The 21,068-nt window shown below is 45.3% G+C and overlaps 1 protein-coding gene across 1 annotated transcript in view; it reads left to right on the top strand.

The window, feature by feature from the left end:
- Positions 1–21,068, top strand: part of LOC141075953 (large neutral amino acids transporter small subunit 3-like) — a 292,296-nt gene that overhangs the window by 266,592 nt on the left and 4,636 nt on the right. Inside the window, exon 13 of the mRNA XM_073563148.1 lies at positions 18,749–18,822. Within this exon, the coding sequence (XP_073419249.1) occupies positions 18,749–18,822 (74 nt within the window). The remainder of the gene's footprint in view (positions 1–18,748; positions 18,823–21,068) is intronic.

The following is a 21,068-nucleotide window of genomic DNA, read 5'->3' as shown; positions in this document are numbered from 1 at the left end:
CTGCACACTACTACTCCTGTCCTGTATATATACACTGCACAGTACTACTTCTCCTGTCCTGTATATATACACTGCACAGAACCACTCCTCCTGTCCTGTATATATACACTGCACTGTACCACTTTTCATGTTCTGTAGATTGTAGGGATTCAACTTGCTCAGGAGCCACAGGAGTCAATCAGGAGGCACGTTCCTTTTAAAAGTTCACAGGGTTTATTGCTTCGTAACCCATAAAGCAGCACATAACACAAGGAATAGCCTTTAGCTCAGGCAAAAGCAAGCATAAGTGTCCATGATTTCAGGCTCAGTCCTGGGGCCTCAGCAAACACAGGAGGCTTATCCGTCCTCACATACAGCCAATATCCACAGACCTCACCGGGTCAGCAGCCTCAGCATGTGGTCTTCAGGAAGGTAGCATACCTTCCTCCACCTAGGCCTGCCGGGCCCTTCCACATGGCCCAATCAGATCCATGCGCTCTCTCTATGTGACCTACCCTGGCCACATTATATGGTCCATAGCCACGCCGACGAGGTCACATGACTATGACCTCATCACAGGTCCTTCTCACACTCTCACAGTCTCTTACTACAAGCGTGAAACACACCCCCTGGGTGGGTTTGTAGGTAACCAGGCTCGCCCAACTCTCTAGTTACCTGGAGACTTCTCCCTGACACATTAAAGCAGCACCTCAGCAGTATCACTGCTGATCAACATGCACATAAGTCTCCATCTCAAGGCCACCCACCTTGAGATACATAACCGTCCTTCAGGATCCTGCCACTCATCCTCTCCCTTGGGACATCCACACAGCGCCCCCTAGTGGACACAGTGGTTACTACACCACATACCTCCCCCCTCTGTTCAAACTTGTGGGGTTAAACACACAAAATTACATCAGGCTCTCGAGACCGGGCACTCATTACACCTTGCCCCACAGGTCGAGAGAACCGTCTCCATCTATCATACAGCCTCATCTCTACATTAGGCCTCCCCCACCCCCAGCGGTCAGAATACCGGCCCTGATCTTTGGCCCTCCAGTTACAGTCTGTCTGCGTCATCAGACACTGTTTGGTCACCACGTTCCTCTCCCTGTTTGTTCCGTTCCCCGACCAGCTCCCCCCGTTGGTACGGTCATCAGTTTTAATCAGGCCTACTGTCTGGCCTGAGTCTGACTCATTCAGGGTCTCACAGGAACTACGGTCTCTCAACTTCATCCTGCCAGTCGAACTAACACTTGCTGACATTCTTCGGCCACTTGCCACGTCACTACTTGGAGGAACCCTTCAGGTCCTTACATGTTGGGTTGGAGGCGGCCGCCACCTGGTGTTTCGTACCTCTTTATTGATTCGCCGACGGTCCCGCCTCAACTGCTCACTCTCTTGCAGGTACCCCACTCGATACTCCAAGAGCATCCGAAAGTCTCTCAGGCTCTCCATGGAGCCAACCACCAGGATGGGAATCCTACCCACTTCACTGGATACTTGGTCTTCATCATCAGGAGGGATCCTCACCCTCACCACACCGGAGATATTCACAAGGTCTTGCATTACCTTCCCGGATCTTCCAATGATTCTCCCAATCAGAGCTTTGGGTACCGGAACCACATCTTTCCGCAAACCCAGCCGATCCATAGCCTCCCTTGCTAACTCTAGGCATCGAGCAGCCTTCACATTACTCCGCCTGACCAGCTGTTTGGCGTGGATACATTGTAGATGCATCTCTTTCAGGACAGCTACTCGGTTTGATGTATCTTCTCTGGCTGATACTATCACCAACTGCCGAATCTCAGGTGCCCAGTGCACCTTACACGCTTTGACCGGGTCTTTGAAAGCCTCATGCACACCTTCCTCAGCACAGGCTTCTTGTATGTCTTCTGGTACATCAATCACAGACTGGAAGGTCGTGGTCTTGCTCTCTTCCTGGACCGAAGGCTCTAGCATTACCACGGACACTTCCCTCACTATCATTGACCCAACCGGGTGACTGTCTTCTTCAATTCTTAACTCACCAACTTCACACAATTTGATCACTTCATGACCCATTGCCACAATGGCTACTGGCAGTTCTGTCTTATTATCACTCGCGCTCACCCGCGGTAAGTCTTCGTCCAACTTCTCCCGCAGAAGACTTTTTACTACTCCTCTGAGTTCCTCCATCTCTTCCTTGAGGTTCTCGTTCACACTTTGCCAGGTGGACAGGCGACCTCTGAGCTCCAAGACTTCTTTCTCGACAAACACCACCCTGTGCTCGGCCATTTGTCTCAGGACTCTTTCTCGTTCAAGATGTTCTTCCACTGTCTCTTTTATTAACTGTATCTCATGATCTTGTTCCCTTTTGGCCAGCACGTGTCGCACCACTACTTCTTTGATTATATTGTCAAAGGGTACCACTGGGTCAGTCCCGTCAGCCAAGTGAACTGTCCCGTTACCGTTTAACCGTGTTTTTACCCCAGTCGTCTCATCTCCCAGCCCAGCATCCGTCATATCACGAGACGTCAGGTCCGTAAGTTGGGCAGATGTACTTTTTCTTCTGGTCAGTTCTACCTCTGACCTGTCCATGTCAGGAGCCGTCACTGTCTCAGTGTCTGCTGGCCCCACAGTCGACACGTCTCCATCGTCCGACCATACGTCATTAAACAAAGCAAAGTCCCGGCCCCTCTCCAAGGCATAGACAAAGTCCCATGGTATCCCGCCCCCTTGGCACTCACCACCTTTGGTCCCCTCAAACATTACTCTGTCTACGGCATAGTTCACCGTGACCCCGTGTTTACAGCGAACCCTGGCGTTTTTCTCAGTCAGAGACAAAACGAGAGGCGTTCCTGTCAGAGTCACCTGACTCTCTGAGTCCAGTCTACCAGAGACTCCTTCCCGGTGCAGCATCACGGTACACACCCGTGGCCCGTCATTATCCGGAAAATACATGCCGCACTCCTCAAAACTCATACAGACACACTGCGGTTCCCCAGACATACCCACTGAGGCAACCGGTGCTGCCATTTCCTGAACCATCCCAATTTGGGTCACCGCCCCCTCCTGGGACTCCACCCCTTTTTGGGTTACCACCCCAATTTGGGTCACCGCCCCCTTTTGGGATTTCTCCATGTCCGTTATATCGGTCTTCTCAGACCACCGTTCACACAACACAGTTTATGTCTTTTTAACGCTACCACATAAGTTCTTGCTGGCACCACCACAGCTCCTGCTGTCACCGATCACCAACAACACCGGCTGCTATTCACACACAGCGGCTGGTGTCCTCTTTGTAACCCCACCGAGTTACAGGAAGCTGCTTGTCCCCTTCATAACCCCGCCGAGATACCGGAAGCCGCTTGTCCCCTTTGTAACCCCGCCGAGTTACAGGAAGCCACTTGTCACCTTCTTGACTCCCACTGAGCCACCGCAGGCTGAGTTGAGAAAAGAAGAAAAAAAAACACCACACAAAAAAACTCACATGTCCTGTCTGTGTGCTATTCAGGACGTACAGTCTCCGCCTGAGACCGTCCAACACACAGGATGCACCGGGTGCTATTCAGGGAGCCGACCTTCTTCCCAGGGTTTCCCCACACACCGGCCTCACCAGGTCCAGGGGCTCGGCGGGTGCTATTCAGGACATCCGTCTCCACCTGAGACTGCCCAACACTCACGCCTCACCAGGTCCAAGGTCGTACCACGTGCTCCAGGGAGACGATTCTTCTCCTAGAATCTCCCAACACTGACCCTCCAGGACCTTGCTCACTGAACCCTCCAGGTACACTTTCTCTCACTGACTCTGGTCAGTGCAACACGGATTCCTGTCCGTTACCCGCTGGTGTCAGCCACACAGGTTCTCGGGTACCTCTCATCCACAGAGGCACCCTATAGCAACTTCTCAAATAGTCTTTCCCTGTCAGCATACCACAGACTCCTGTCTGTTACCTGTTGGTGATGGCCACACAGGTTCCTGGATGCCTCTTCTCCTAAGAGGTATCCCACAAATATCAATACAGTCACTTTCTCTGACCTTGGTCAGTATTACTCACGATTTTCCAGACCATCTGCTCTCCTGGCTCAGAGCCGCCAGTGCGGCAACATGTGCTTCTTGGAACCGCTGCCCGCAGTCTGTCACCGATTGTAGGGATTCAACTCGCTCAGGAGCCACAGGAGTCAATCAGGAGGCACGTTCCTTTTAAAAGTTTACAGGGTTTATTGCTTCATAACCCATAAAGCAGCACATAACACAAGGAATAGCCTTTAGCTCAGGCAAAAGCAAGCATAAGTGTCCATTATTTCAGGCTCAGTCCTGGGGCCTCAGCAAACACAGGAGGCTTATCCGTCCTCACATACAGCCAATATCCACAGGCCTCACCGGGTCAGCAGCCTCAGCATGTGGTCTTCAGGAAGGTAGCATACCTTCCTCCACCTAGGCCTGCTGGGCCCTTCCACATGGCCCAATCAGATCCATGCGCTCTCTCTATGTGACCTACCCTGGCCACATTATATGGTCCATAGTCACGCCCACCGGGTCACATGACTATAACCTCATCACAGGTCCTTCACACACTCACAGTCTCTTACTACAAGCGTTAAACACACCCCCTGGGTGGGTTTGTAGGTAACCAGGCTCGCCCAACTCTCTAGTTACCTGGAGACTTCTCAATGACACATTAAAGCAGCACCTCAGCAACACGCACATAAGTCTCCATCTCAAGGCCACCCACCTTGAGATACATAACCATCCTTCAGGATCCTGCCACTCATCCTCTCTCTTGGGACATCCACACAGCGCCCCCTAGCGGACACAGTGGTTACTACACCACAATATATACACTGCACAGAACCACTCCTCCTGTCCTGTATATATGCACTGCACAGTACCACTTCTCCTGTCCTGTATATATGCACTGCACAGTACCACTTCTCCTGTATATACACTGCACAGTACCACTTCTGTATACAGTTAGGTCAATATATATTTGGACATAGACAACATTTTTCTAATTTTGGTTCTAGACATTACCACAATGAATTTTAAACAAAACAATTCAGATGCAGTTGAAGTTCAGACTTTCAGCTTTCATTTGAGGGTATCCACATTAAAATTGGATGAAGGGTTTCAGAGTTTCAGCTCCTTAACATGTGCCACCCTGTTTTTAAAGGGACCAAAAGTAATTGGACAATTGACTCCAAGGCTATTTCATGGACAGCTGTGGGCAATCCCTTCGTTATGTCATTCTCAATTAAGCAGATAAAAGGCCTGGAGTTGATTTGAGGAATGGTGCTTGCATTTGGAAGGTTTTGCTGCGAAGGAAACATGCGGTCAAAGGAGCTTTCCATGCAGGTGAAACAAGCCATCCTTAAGCTGCATAAACAGAAAAAACCCATCTGAGAAATTGCTACAATATTAGGAGTGGCAAAATCTACAGTTTGAAACATCCTGAGAAAGAAAGAAAGCACTGGTGAACTCATCAATGCAAAAAGACCTGGGCGCCCACGGAAGACAACAGTGGTGGATGATCGCAGAATAATCTCCATGGTGAAGAGAAACCCCTTCACAACAGCCAACCAAGTGAACAACACTCTCCAGGAGGTTAGGCATATCAATATCCAAATCTACCATAAAGAGAAGACTGCATGAAAGTAAATACAGAGGGTTCACGGCACTTTGCTAAAAAACATCTAAAAAAGCCAGCACGGTTCTGGAAGAACATTCTTTGGCAGATGAAACCAATATCAACCTCTACCAGAATGATGGAAAGAGAAAAGTATGGCGAAGGTGTGGTACAGCTCATGATCCAAAGCATACCACATCATCTGTAAAACACGGCGGAGGCAGTGTGATGGCTTGGGCATGCATGGCTGCCAGTGGCACTGGGTCACTAGTGTTTATTGATGATGTGACACAGGACAGAAGCAGCCGAATGAATTCTGAGGTATTCAGAGCCATACTGTGTGCTCAAATCCAGCCAAATGCAGCCAAACTGATTGGTCGTCGTTTCATACTACAGATGGGCAATGACCCAAAATATAAAGCCAAAGCAACCCAGGAGTTTATTAAAGCAAAGAAGTGGAATATTCTTGAATGGCCAAGTCAGTCACCTGATCTCAACCCAATTGAGCATGCATTTCACTTGTTAAAGACTAAACTTCAGACAGAAAGGCCCACAAACAAACAGTATCTGAAAACCACCACAGTGAAGGCCTGGCAGAGCATCAAAAAGGAGGAAACACAGCGTCTGATGATGTCCGTGAGTTCAAGACTTCAGGCAGTCATTGCCAACAAAGGGTTTTCAACCAAGTACTAGAAATGAACATTTTATTTACAATTATTTATTCTGTCCAATTACTTTTGATCCCTTTAAAAACAGGGTGGCACATGTTAAGGAGCTGAAACTCCTAAAGCCTTCATTTTAATGTGGATACCCTCAAATGAAAGCTGAAAGTCTGAACTTCAACTGCATCTGAATTGTTTTGTTTAAAAATCATTGTGGTAATGTCTAGAACCAAAATTAGAAAAATGTTGTCTCTGTCCAAATATATATGGACCTAACTGTATATACACTGTACAGTACCACTTCTGTATATATACACTGTACAATAACACTTCTCTTGTATATACACTGTACAGTACCACTTCTTCTGTCCTGTATATATATGCACTGCACAGGACCACTCCACCTGTCCTGTATATATACACTGCACTGTACCACTTCTCATGTTCTGTATATATACACTGCACAGAACCACTCCTCCTGTCCTGTATATATGCACTGCACAGTACCACTTCTCCTGTATATACACTGCACAGTACCACTCCTGTCCTGTATATATACACTGCACAGTACCACTCCTCCTGTCCTGTATATATAAACTGCACAGTAACGCTTCTCCTGCCCTGTATATATATGCACTGCACACTACCACTCCTCCTGTATATATGCACTGCACAGTACCGCTTCTCCTGTCCTGTATATATATATGCACTGCACAGTACCACTCCTCGTGTCCTGTATATACACTGCACAGTACCACTTCTCATGTCCTGTATATATACACTGCACAGTACCACTCCTCCTGTCCTGTATATATACACTGCACAGTACTACTTCTCCTGTCCTGTATATATACACTGCACAGAACCACTCCTCCTGTCCTGCACTGCAATGCACTGCACCACTTTTCATGTTCTGTATATATATATATGCACTGCACAGTACCACTTTTCCTGTCCTGTATATACACACTGCACAGTACCACTCCTCCTGTCCTGTATATATAAACTGCACAGTACCGCTTCTCCTGCCCTGTATATATATGCACTGCACACTACCACTCCTCCTGTATATATGCACTGCACAGTACCGCTTCTCCTGTCCTGTATATATATATGCACTGCACAGTACCACTCCTCGTGTCCTGTATATACACTGCACAGAACCACTCCTCCTGTCCTGTATATATGCACTTCACAGTAGCACTTCTCCTGTCCTGCATATATGCACTGCACAGTACAACTTCTTATGTATATTCACTGCACAGTACCACTCCTGTCCTGTATATATATACACTTCACAATACCACTTCTCCTGTCCTGTATATATATATATATATATGCACTGTACAGTGCCACTCCTCCTGTCCTGTATATATACACTGCACAGTACCACTTCTCCTGTGCTGTATATATATGCACTGCACAGTACCACTCCTCCTGTCCTGTATATATATGCACTGCACAGTACCACTCCTCTTGTCCTGTATATACACTGCACAGTACCACTTCTCCTGTCCTGTATACAGTATATACACTGCACAATACCACTTCTCCTGTCCTGTATATATATATATATATATATATATATATGCACTGCACAGTACCACTCCTCCTGTCCTGTATATACCCACTGCACAGAACCACTCCTCCTGTCCTGTATATACACACTGCACAGTACCACTCCTCCTGTCCTGTATATATAAACTGCACAGTACTACTTCTCCTGTCTTGTATGTATATGCATTGCACAGTACCACTCCTCCTGTCCTGTATATATATGCACTGCACAGTACCACTCCTGTCCTATATATATATATACACTGCACATTACCACTCCTCCTGTCCTGTAGTTCAAATTCAAATAAGCTTTATTGGCAGGACTAAATGCACATTAGTTTTGTCAAAGCAAGTGTACAAAAGGGAATAGGGATAGGGACTGTAGGGATGTTGGGTAGGGGCTGTAGGAAAGGTGGATGGGGGCAGATCCAGGATGGGGCTATAGAAGTTCATCGCATAGGGAAGGTGGATGGGGGGATGGGGGCAGATCCAGGGTGGGGGCTATAGAAGTCCATGGCATATCATAGTTCTCTTTCTCACAGTCTATGACATTCGCTCACATACCGCGCCACTATCTCCACTGCTCTCTCTTCTTCCCCCAGCAGGATATATGTTTTCTCTTCCTCCTTCATAGTGATTAAATCTGGGAAGAGATGTGAGAGTCTCCTGAAGTGAGTGTCCCTCACTGCTGAGTATTTGGAGCAGTGTAGCAGGATGTGGTGTTGTGAGTTCATTTTCCCCTTCACCATTGAGGTCTGATGAACTCCCTCTTCTGGTGAAGGAAGGTAGTGAGGCTGATTACCAAGCACCTGGGCAGGATGATGATGACTGGGTGACGGGAATTACTGACTGGATATAAGGCAGCCGACGCCCTTCTGCCTTGCTGGTGATCTCTCTGAGGGATTCTAGGAGACCAGTCTGATTCCTGCTCCTCATAAGCTAAGTTTTCTGCTCTGCATTTTGCACTTGTGTTTTGGTTTTGTTTTGCCTTGTTTTTCTGGATTTCTGCCATTCCCTGCTGGGGTGAGCTGAATTCCTTTTTGCTCTGTCTTCAGAAAATACCTGAGTACTGATATAGTCTTTTTGAAGCCTAGCGTCTTCAGGGCTTTTTTCCCTATCAGCTGTTGGCTCGTGTTTTGATAGGGTTTTGGCGGATTACAGACAGCAGCTTTTCTATCCTGTCCTATGTAGTTAGCTTGGGCCCCATCGTTTGCTCAACCTGTCTTTCTATCTGTGTGAGTGTTTTTTTCATCTTGCTTCACCGTCATTATATGTTGGGGGCTGCCTATTGCTTTGGGGTCTGCTCTGGGGCAGTTTAGATTTCCCTTTCTGTCTTTAGGCTATGTAGTTCTCCGGCTGTGATCGAGGGGTCTAGGGCACCGTAGGAACCCCCCATGGCTACTGCTAGTTGTTGTTGATAGGTTCAGGGGTCTGCAATCCGATAGCTGCCAACTTCTCTGGTTTTCTGGACTTAGCTAGTATTTCTGTTTTTGCCTCCTACGGTGACTCATTCATAACAATGTGGGTTTCGTCCTCCAAGGCCTCCTGGTCACAGTGTTGGAACAGTCTTTCCTCCCTGGGCTTGTAGCTCTGCCTGTGTTGACTGGATTCGATGGCCAGACTGTGGGCACTGAGTCTATATCGGCTCAGGATCTTGCGGTCTCTGGGGTCCGGGAGTTTCTCGGGGTATGGGGCCAATCTGTAGTCTCTCTGTAGACTCCTGTTATGAGTGGGTCACCGAGGAGGATGGCAGGAACAGGCTAAGCCACCAGAAGACCAGAGAGGTTGGTAACTAAGTGGATTGCAGACCCCTGATCCTATCCGCACAATTAGCAGTAGCCGTGGAGTGTTCCTACGATGCCCTAGACGCTTCGTCACAGCCGGAGGACTAACTAAGCCTAAAGACAGAAAGATTAAATCTAAACTGCCTCAGAGCAGATCCCCAAAGGAATAGACAGCCCCCAAACATATATTGTCGGTGAGACAAGATGAGACACAAACAGGCAGAGAACAGACTGAGCAAACGGTGGGGCCCAAGCTGTCTAGACAGGACAGAAAAATGTCTGCAATCACGCCCAAAACCCTGAAAACGTCCAACACTTCTGATATACAAAAAAACCTGAGATCACACAATCTCACCCCCACTAGATCAGCACTCTGGTATAAACTGGCAGCAAGCAAAAAGATACAAACATAACAGGGGACTGAACAAGCTGTAATATATGAAGCATGGCCCAGCGCTGCCCCCAGCAGGGAGCACACTGAACCCTAGCAGTAAAGCAAAAAAAGACACAACCAGATTAGATGCAAAGGATTAGCAAAAGAATCACTTAGCTGAACATGAAGATCAGAGCTCCAAATGCACACAGAGGAAAAAATCATCAGCAACCTTCAAGAGCAGCCAGCTCCATTATATGCTCCCAGCCAGCAATCCCAGATTCCCCATTATCGTCAGGTGGAGAAGCTCCACTACTCTCAGTAACCACCAGAGGGAGCAGAGGGAGCTTCGGCTCAGAAATCCGAGCAAGGGAGTTCACAACAGTACCCCCCTTGAGAAGGGGTCACCGAACCCTCATCCACGCCACCAGGCCGATCAGGATGGGCCCGGTGAAAGGCACGAATCAATCTCTTGGCATGGATGTCAGAAGCAGAGACCCAAGAATTATTCTCCTGGCCATAACCCTTCCACTTGACCAAGTACTGAAGCCTCCATCTAGCCAGATGAGAATCCAATATCTTCTCTACCTCATAGTCCAAATTACCCTTAACCAGTACAGTGTCAGGGGGTGCTGCCATGGGAATGACTGGCTCCACAAACCTTTTCAACAAAGATTTATGAAAGACGTTATGAATCTTAAACGTAACTGGAAGAGCCAAATGAAAAGAAACGGGGTTAAGGATTTCCAAAATCTTATAAGGTCCAATAAACCTTGGCTTGAATTTTGGAGATGCAACCCTCATGGGAATATTTTTTGAGGACAACCAAAACATATCACCCACTTTAAACCGGGGACCAATGGTCCTATGCCGGTTGGAAAACCATTGGGCCTTTCCTGAGAGTGGGACAAGTTATCCACTACTTGGTCCCAAATCTGCTGCATTCTCTCTACCACAGAATCCACACCTGGGCAGGCAGAAGCTTCTACCTGCCCCAAAGAAAATCGAGGATGAAACCCAAAGCTACAAAAGAAAGGAGACATCAAAGTGGCAGAGCTAGCCCTATTGTTTAGTGCGAATGAGGCCAAGGGCAAAAATGAGACCCAATCATCCTGATCAGCAGATAAGAAACATGTCAAATAGGACTCCAACGTCTGTTTGTTCTCTCAGTCAGCCCATTGGTCTGAGGATGAAATGCAGAGGAGAAAGACAACTGAATTCCCAGTTTGGAACAAAAAGCTCTCCAAAATCTGGAAACAAACTGGACCCCTCTGTCCGGCACAATGTTCTCAGGAATCCTGTGCAAACAAACCACTTGTTGTAAAAACAAGGGCACCAACTCAGAAGAAGATGGCAACTTTGGAAGTGGTACAAGATGAACCATCTTAGAAAATCTATCACAGATCACCCAAATAACAGTCATTCTCTGAGAGACAGGGACATCAGAGTTAAAATCCATTGAGATATGGGTCCATGACCTCCTGGGCACCGGCAGGGGCATCAACAAACCTCTAGCACGAGAACAAGGCTTAGACTGAGAACAAGTCCCACAGGACTGCACAAAATTCCTGACATCACGAGATAAGGCAGGCCACCAAAAAGACCGACTCACCAAATCTCTGGTACCAAAGATACCTGGATGACCAGCCAACACGGAGCAATGAATTTCAACACATGAAAAACAAGGCCCACCTAGCCTGTCTAGGATTCAAGTGCTTGGCTGATTCAAGATAAATCAAATTCTTTTGATCGGTGAGGACGACAGCTTGATGTCTAGCTCCCTCCAACTAATGTCTCCACTCTTCAAAGGCCCACTTCATGGCCAATAATTCCTGATTCCCCATGTCATAGTTACGTTCAGATAGAGAAAATTTTCGAGAAAAGAAGGCACAGGGATTCATCTTAGAGGTTACCGGATCTCTTTGAGACAAAACGGCTCCTGCACCAATCTCAGAAGCATCTATCTCCACCTGAAAAGGGAGTGAAACATCAGGTTGCCGTAGAACCAGAGCAGAAGTGAATCTCTGCTTAAGTGTCATGATCCAGGACGGGGTTTCGCTTTGGCCCATCCTGATCAGATTGGGGGTTAATTATTCCACCTCTCTCTGGCAGAGGGTTTCCTCCCACACTCCAAAAGACATACTGATAGGGAATTTAGATTGTGAGCCTCATCGGGGACAGTGATGAAAATGTGTGCAAAACTGTAAAGCGCTGCGGAATATGTTAGCGCTATATAAAAATAAAGATTATTATTATTATTAAAGATTAACCCTATCACATTGCATGGGTTCAGAAGTTTGTTCAAAAGGCAGCACCGCCTCTCGAGTACTTTTATGTTCACCTAAACGTTGATCAATTTGAATGGCTAATGACATGGAGTCGTTAAGACCAGAGGGGACAGAAATTCCCACCATAACATCTTTTACGGTTTCTGCCAGACCTTTCCGAAAGAGAGCTGCTAGAACATCATCATTCCATTTAGTAAGGACCGCCCACTTTCAGAACTTCTGGCAGTATAACTCCGCAGCATCCTGACCCTGGTTCAATGCCAATAAGGTCTTCTCAGCTTGATCAATAGTATTAGGTTCATCATACAACAACCCCAGGGACTGAAAAAACGCATCCACATTAGCCAGAATAGGATCTCCAGGTGTCAGAGATAAAACCCAATCCTGGGGATTGCCGCGCAGCAGTAAGATGACAATTTTAACCTGCTGCACCGAGCTCCCCGATGAATTAGACTTCAAGGCAAGAAATAGTTTACAGTTATTCTTGAAATTCAAAAATTTAGACCAATCCCCAGAAAACACATGAGGAGTAGGGATCTTTGGTTCTATAGCAGATGATTGAGCGAGATAGGCAGAAATTCCCTGAACTTCAGCAGAGAGCTGCTCAACATGATCAGATAATTGCTTAGTCTCCATTAAAGAATGGGTCACCGAGGAGGATGGCAGGAACAGGCTAAGCCACCAGAAGACCAGAGAGGTTGGTAACTAAGCGGATTGCAGACCCCTGAACCTATCCGCACAACTAGCAGTAGCCGTGGAGCGTTCCTACAATGCCATAGACGCTTTGTCACAGCCGGAGGACAAACTAAGCCTAAAGACAGAAAGATGAAATCTAAACTGCACCGGAGCAGATCCCCAAAGGAATAGACAGCCCCCAAACATATATTGTCAGTGAGACAAGATGAGACACAAACACAGGCAGAGAACAGACTGAGCAAGCAGTGGGGCCCAAGCTGTCTAGACAGGACAGGACAGAAAAAGATACTGTCTGCAATCACGCACGAAACCCTGAAAAAGTCCAACACTTCTGATATACAAAAAAACCTGAGATTACACAATCTCACCCCCGCTAGATCAGCACTCTTGTATAAACTGGCAGCAAGCAAAAAGATACAAACATAACAGGGGACTGAACAAGCTGCAACATATGAAACATGGCCCAGCACTGCCCCCAGCAGGGAGCACGCTGAACCCTAGCAGCAAAGCAAAAAAAGACACAACCGGATTAGATGCAAAGGATTAGCAAAAGAATCATTTAGCTGAACATGAAGATCAGGCAGGGGACAAAAGAGCTCCAAATGCACACAGAGGAAAAAATCACCAGCAACCTTCAAGAGCAGCCAGCTCCATTATATGCTCCCAGCCAGCAATCCCAGATTCCCCATTATCATCGTCAGGTGGAGAACCTCCATCCACCTGGCCAGCTCCACTACTCTCAGTAACCACCAGAGGGAGCAGAGGGAGCTTCGGCTCAGAAATCCGAGCAAAGGAGTTCACAACAGACTCCGGTACATGGTCAGTTTCTGTGAGCTGATGATGTCATTCTTCCAGTCACTTACGTACCTCTCCTGGCCTTTGTCTACCATCTTCCTGATTCCGGCTTTTGTCAGGTTGTTGTGATTGGTGTTCTGGTCAGGTTGGGTTTGGGTGGGCTGTTCCGAGGGTCCTGGTTTTTCTGTTTCACCTACATGTGTCAGGGCTTTATGGTGATGGGAGCTTGGATTGTTCCTATGTAGGTGAGCCCAGAATGACAGTGCCCTCTTTAGAACCGTTGGGTGTAGAGGGAATCTGCCCAGCTTGGCCCAGCAAGCACTGTTGGAGGTGCTCCGATGGACTTGGAGAAGGTGCCTGCAGAATTCCAGGTGGAATATTTCTGTTGGGCTGGAATCCCACCTTGACCAGTCTGGGTAGGTGTGAGGACCCCAGACTTTGCTGCCATACAGGAGGATTGGGGCGATGATAGAGTCAAAGATTTTTAACCAGACCCCCACTGGTGGCTTCAGATGATAGTTTCCTTCCGATGGCATAGAAGGTTTTTCAGGCCTTGTCTTTCAGGGTCTCTATGGCTTGTTTGAAGCTCCCTGACCGGTGAATCTCTAGGCCCAGGTAGGTATATTTGTCCGTTCCTGTAAGGGTGCAGTTCTTGAGGACAAATGAAGAGGGCTGGTGTGATTTTCTCTTTCTCTTCTGGAACACCATGATGTTGGTTTTCTTTAGGTTGACTAGTAGTGCCCAGGTGGACCTGAATTTCTCTAAGATTTTCAGGTTGTCTTGGAGGCCTTTCTCGGTTGGTGACAGAAGCAGCGGGTATATACTGTATACACTGCACCGTACCACTTCTCCTGTCCTGTATATATATATGCACTGCACAGTACCACTCCTCCTGTCCTGTATATACACACTGCACAGAACCACTCCTCCTGTCCTGTATATATACACTGCACAGTACCACTTCTCCTGTCCTGTATATACACACTGCACAGAACCACTCCTCCTGTCCTGTATATATATGCACTGCACAGTACCACTCCTCCTGTCCTGTATATACACACTGCACAGAACCACTCCTCCTGTCCTGTATATACACACTGCACAGTACCACTTCTCCTGTCCTGTATATACACACTGCACAGTACCACTCCTCCTATCCTGTATATATACACTGCACAGTACCACTCCTCCTGTCCTGTATATATACACTGCACAGTACCACTTCTCCTGTCCTGTATACTGGGTGTTTCTTAGTGTCTGTATTTACACTGCACAGTACCACTTCTCCTGTCCTGTATACTGGATGTAATTGTCAATATCGGTTTTATTCTGTACATATACTGTATATACTGCACAGTACCACTTCTTCTGTCCTGTATATATACACTGCACAGTACCACTTCTGTCTTGTATATATACACTGCACAGTACCACTTCTCCTGTCCTGTATATACACACTGCACAGTACCACTCCTCCTATCCTGTATATATACACTGCACAGTACCACTTCTCCTGTCCTGTATACTGGGTGTTTCTTAGTGTCTGTATTTACACTGCACAGTACCACTTCTCCTGTCCTGTATATATACACTGTACAGTACCACTTCTGTCTTGTATATATACACTGCACAGTACCACTTCTCCTGTCCTGTATATACACACGGCACAGTACCACTCCTCCTATCCTGTATATATACACTGCACAGTACCACTCCTCTTGTCTTGTGTATATACACTGCATAGTACCACTCCTCCTATCCTGTATATATACACTGCACAGTACCACTTCTCCTGTCCTGTATACTGGGTGTTTCTTAGTGTCTGTATTTACACTGCACAGTACCACTTCTCCTGTCCTGTATATATACACTGCACAGTACCACTTCTGTCTTGTATATATACACTGCACAGTACCACTTCTCCTGTCCTGTATATACACACTGCACAGTACCACTCCTCCTATCCTGTATATATACACTGCACAGTACCACTTCTCCTGTCCTGTATACTGGGTGTTTCTTAGTGTCTGTATTTACACTGCACAGTACCACTTCTCCTGTCCTGTATACTGGATGTAATTGTCAATATCGGTTTTATTCTGTACATATACTGTATATACTGCACAGTACCACTTCTCCTGTCCTGTATACTGGGTGTAATTCTCAGTATCTGTATTATTCTATATATACAAAAGTGTTGGCAACCTTGAAAAGTATTTCTTAAAGTAAATTATTGCAATTGCACGTTTTGTTATATAGTGGCTTGCAAAAGTATTCCCCCTCTTGGCATTTTTCAAGTTTTACTACCTCACCACCTGGAATTTCACTGTTTTTTTGAGTGTTTGAATCAATTTATGTAAAGAAATATGCTTATAACTGTGAACATTTGGTTTTCTTTTTAGTGTTCGTGAAGCAAACAACAAGTAGGATAAAATAACTGAAAACTTCAGTTTGCATAACAATTCACCCCCCTAAAGTAGCACTTTGTAGAACCTCCTTTTGTGGCAATTACAGCTGCAAGTCACTTAGTATAAGTCTCTATGAGCAACCACATCTTGCCAATGGGATTTTTGCAAGGATTTTTGCAGCTTCTTCAACTTAAATAATTTCCTCTGGTGAACAGCAATCTTCCAGACTGATCACATTTTCTCAATTGGATTGAGGTCTGGGCTTTGACTAGGCTACTCGAAAACATTTACAAGTTTACCCTTAGGCTATGTGCACACGTCCGGAATTCCCGCGGAAATTTCCACAGCAATTCCGCAACTCCCTGCTGCGGGAAATACGTGAGAATTCCGCATGCCTAGTTCCCGCGTATTTCCCATGAAAAACTAGCGTTTTGCAAGCGTAATTAGCTTGCGGAATACTTGCGTTTTCCAAGCGATCTGTAGCATCGCTTGGAAAACTGATTGACAGGTTGGTCACACATGTTAAGCATAGTGTTTGACGAGTGTGACCAACTTTTTACTATTGAGGCTGCCTATGCAGCATCAGTAGTAAAACGATATAATGTTAAAAAAAATAAAAAATCGTGCTATTCTCACTTTCCGGTGTCCCACGCAGCATCCCCAGGCTTCAGCAATTCTACCAGGTGACTCCCGTTCCCAGGGATGACCCCAGATGACGTAACATCACGCGAGACTGCTACATCATCACAGGTCATTGTCGCAAGGCATTGCTGAGAATGGGAGTTGGCGGGAGCATTGCTGAGGCCTGGGGACGCCGGAAGTTGAGAATATCACTATTCTTTATTTTAGTTCTATTTTTTACAGGGATATGGTACCCAAGGCCTGGAGGAGAATCTCCTCCAGACCTTGGGTACTATCCGCACATTTTCGGCTTACTTTGCGCATGGTGAGCATAGCCACATGTGGAAAGTAAGCGGAACAATGCATTCCTATGTGCGCGGAATTACTGCGATTCCGCAAAAAGAATGAGCAGGCTGCGATGCGATTCCATCACGGAAAAATACGCAGCATTAGCACAGCATGTGCGGAATGCCATTGAATTCAATGGGCTGCTTATTTTATGCGTTTTTGCGCAGCAAAAACACATAAAATCCGTGGGAATTCTGGATGTGTGCACATAGCCTGAAACCACTCGAATGTTGATTTAGCAGTATGGTTTGGGTAATTGCCTTGTTGGAAGATGAACCTCCGTCCCAGTCTCAAATCACCCTAGATTTTGCACTATCAATCTTCCCTTTGACTCGGATCATTTTCCCTGTCTCTGCTGCTACAAAACATCCCCACAGCATGATGCTGCCACCACCATGTTTCACTGAGGTGATGGTGTTCTAGGGGTGATTAGCTGGGTTAATTTGTTGCCAGATATAGTGTTTATCTTGGTTGCCAATAAGTAAAATTTTGGTCTCATCTGATCACAGCACCTTCCTCAATACATTTGAGGAATCTCCCGCGTATCTTTTGGCAAACTTAAAACTTACAATTTTGTGTATAAGTAAAGGCTTCTCTTGGCAGGTTTGTTGTGGCACCATGTTCTTTCCATTCGGGGATCATCAGAGATTGGAATTTTTTTTATAACCCAACCCTGACTTGTACTTCTCAACAACTCTGTCCCTGACTTGTTTGGAGATCTCCTTGGTCTTCATGGTGGTGTTTGGTTAGTGGTGCCTCTTGCTTAATGTTGTTACAGCCTCTATGGCCTTTCAGAAACAGTGTGTATATACTGACGGACCATGTGGCACTTAGATTTTTTTGCAAAGCATGTGACTTATGAAGGTAATTTCTTGCATCAGAAATTTTTAGGGGCTTCATAGCAAAAGAGCAAAAGGATGAATAGATATGCACATGCCAATTTTTAGTTATTTGAACCCATAAATTGAATATAGACCTATCTTTTTCTCACTTCACCAACTTAGACTATTTAGTGCTGATGCATCACACACAAATTGGATTACAACATTTTTAAGCACAGGTTATAATGTAACAAAATGGGCAAAAAGCCAAGGGGGTGAATACTTTTGCAAGTCACTTTCTAGGTTTGCTTTTGGCTTACTATATTACTTTTTTACATATAATGATTTATATTTAAAATAAATTTATATCTACCGTAAATGTGTATATTAATTTATTTCATATATTGAAGCAGCTACCCAGAAAAGCAAAGCTATTAACCAAATGGGACAGTACCTTTCTTGTTTTTACTACCACTGACATTTCATTCTAGTGATTGGCTGGGTTCACAGCAACCGGATACTTTCCAATTGGACATATGATTGTATATCCCGGCATTGCACCACTGAGAACTTCATGAGACAGTTCCTTTAACCTTTACAGAACAAAATATACACTTCTAATTACACTCAATGTACCAATTTGGTGTATATAAAATTGTATTTGTCAAATTAATGTTCAGTTGCAAAAGTAAATTTATTTCTTTATGAAAGCACCTGTGGATTTTTCGGCTGTAAATAATTGGCATGTTAGTCATCTTTTCCTTTTTGGTAGGAATGTTATACTGACTAACTTCATGTATTTGGCAGATCTTTACATTTATCCTACATACGATGGTTAGAGGCTTCATCCACTCGGCTTGTGGGGGATTGTATGCTGCAGTGTAAGTAGTCCTTGTCACGTAATGTGTATATTTGGAATATTACGGATTTTCGTTTTTATGTTTTTTATAAATAAGAGCACATAAATTATTCTATACTGCCATCTAGGGGCTACACCTGCCATTACATAAAAGATGTAGCTCTCAAAAATGCTTCATTGGAGAGACAATAATTTGGATATTCTATATTCTGAGAATAAGTAGTAATCAATTGCTCAGTCATCAATATATAAATATACTCACATTGTATCTTTCACGATTCGAACCTAATAACCGTGTGCCCACTATAGCAGAATGACACAATTCAGTCTGACATTTATTTTGAAGTAAAAGGTTGTTACATGTTTGGAATCTGCATTTGTCATTCACTTCTTCTTAGTAACTTCTTGTAGTAAGGCACCCTGCCCTCCTGCCATCGGGAGAGTGCTGATGACTACTGCAGCACAAGCTTACAGGTGAATTCACATGCAGCACAATGTTCTTTACCATTATCACATCACATGGTAGAAATATGTGTCACGCTGTGACGGTCTTCAGTAAGTAACAGGGGCCTCAAACTGTCTCTAGAGCTGGAACCCTAACTATCCCTGTCCCGGAGGTAGAGGTAGAGAAGCCCGAGTCTCTGACATTACTATACACCTGTAAAAACCCTAATCTGTCTCCTCCCCAAACTCATGAAGCATGAGACAGAAATGAAAGAACTTACAAGTGTCAAATACAAACAAATATTTGCAGATGTAAACTCATAGACTGTCAGCATAAAGTAAGGACATGTGAGTCCTGTATGAGTACAGTAATTAATAAATCCTTCTCAAAGACAAGAGAATCCAAATAGTGCCCCAAGTTCAAGTTTATGAAATAATGTCCAAATACAAAAAATAGGTATGTATAAGCCATATTGGACACATAAATCAGAGAGGTCCATAATAAGAAACAGGTATGTGCCCAGGGCTGAGAATAAAAATCACTATGGGAAACAGAATTAAAGCAAAACAATCATATATGAGTGGAACCTGGATGTGAGGACGAAATATCTGTGAGGAGTGGAGACCACACGTGTATCGCCAGCAAAAGCGTGGCTTCCTCAGTGGCCTTGCCATGAGTAATAGTGTGTCACCCTTAGTCCATCTTCATGAACAATAAGGCAATCATTAGCATTCCAATAGTATTCACATGGTCAGCACTGAACATACTGCCCAGAGACAAAACTATCTGGTCGGAGGTGGATATGGACTGCAGTGACTGTACTTCATACGTTGTTCGTTTACACATGAAAAGATGCTTATGGAGGAGGGTCTTGCACACCTCTACCTGTCCAGTGGCTGACCAAAAGAGAAATGTAAAGAAGGTTGGAGGCATGATTTGTGTAGTTGTGTGTTGTGTCTGGGAAGGATCAGGTTCTGGTACCACTGACACTTTCCTCTTCTCCCCTGCCAGATTTGGGAGTTATTCGCAGACAAGTGTGTATTATCTTGGGTTATCGGATGGTGCCTCCAGATTTAATCTTCTTGTTGGTGCGGTGTTATAACCCTGGGGAATATTCTCCAAGTGACCCAATAAAGTTTCTCTGATTGTTTACCAGTCCGCCATCCCTGCATGCTCTCTATCACACACTTCGTCATACCATGGACTTTTAATTTTTTTCACTCTGTATTCCGGAACCATAACTTTTTTTATTTTTTTGTCGATAGTCGTACAAAAACTTTAATTTGAAATTTGCTAGATGAGTTGTACTTTTGAATTAATTTAATTAATCATGTATTGTATTATCTTTGTGGGGTCAAATTAAAAAACGAAAATTGCATTATTGTTGCTGAGGCTTTGTCTTCATGGCATTCACTGTCTGGTGAAAATGATACACTAACTTGATAATATTGGATAGTATGATTACAGTAATAGAAGACCTGAGCAATGCTATTATTTATTGTGTTCACCATGTGGATGTACATGATCAAAGTGTGAACATTTACAGATGCGGCAATATAGTGTCTTCATTACACAATGGCCCTGATTCATGAAGTGCAGCTATTTTCTTGACGGTGTTCATTAGGAGGCACGGGGGAGTCAGACGCTCCATTTTGCAAAGAGGTGCACATTGGAAGTCTGACTCCAGTCAGATGTAGGACCTGCCACAACACGCTATGAATTAGTCGAGCTGTGGCGTTAGGCCCCTGCCGCATCCCATCCCACCCTAGCTCTGTTTATTTTGGCAGAGCTGGGAGAAACAGGTGTTAAAATGTCAAAAGTCG

Source organism: Dendrobates tinctorius, unplaced genomic scaffold (assembly GCF_039654945.1).
Source record: "Dendrobates tinctorius isolate UK_male_01 unplaced genomic scaffold, ASM3965494v1 ptg000382l, whole genome shotgun sequence".
Lineage (NCBI taxonomy): Eukaryota > Metazoa > Chordata > Amphibia > Anura > Dendrobatidae > Dendrobates > Dendrobates tinctorius.
Note: the sequence above shows the minus strand (reverse complement) of the source record. Positions and strands in the feature narration are given on the sequence as shown.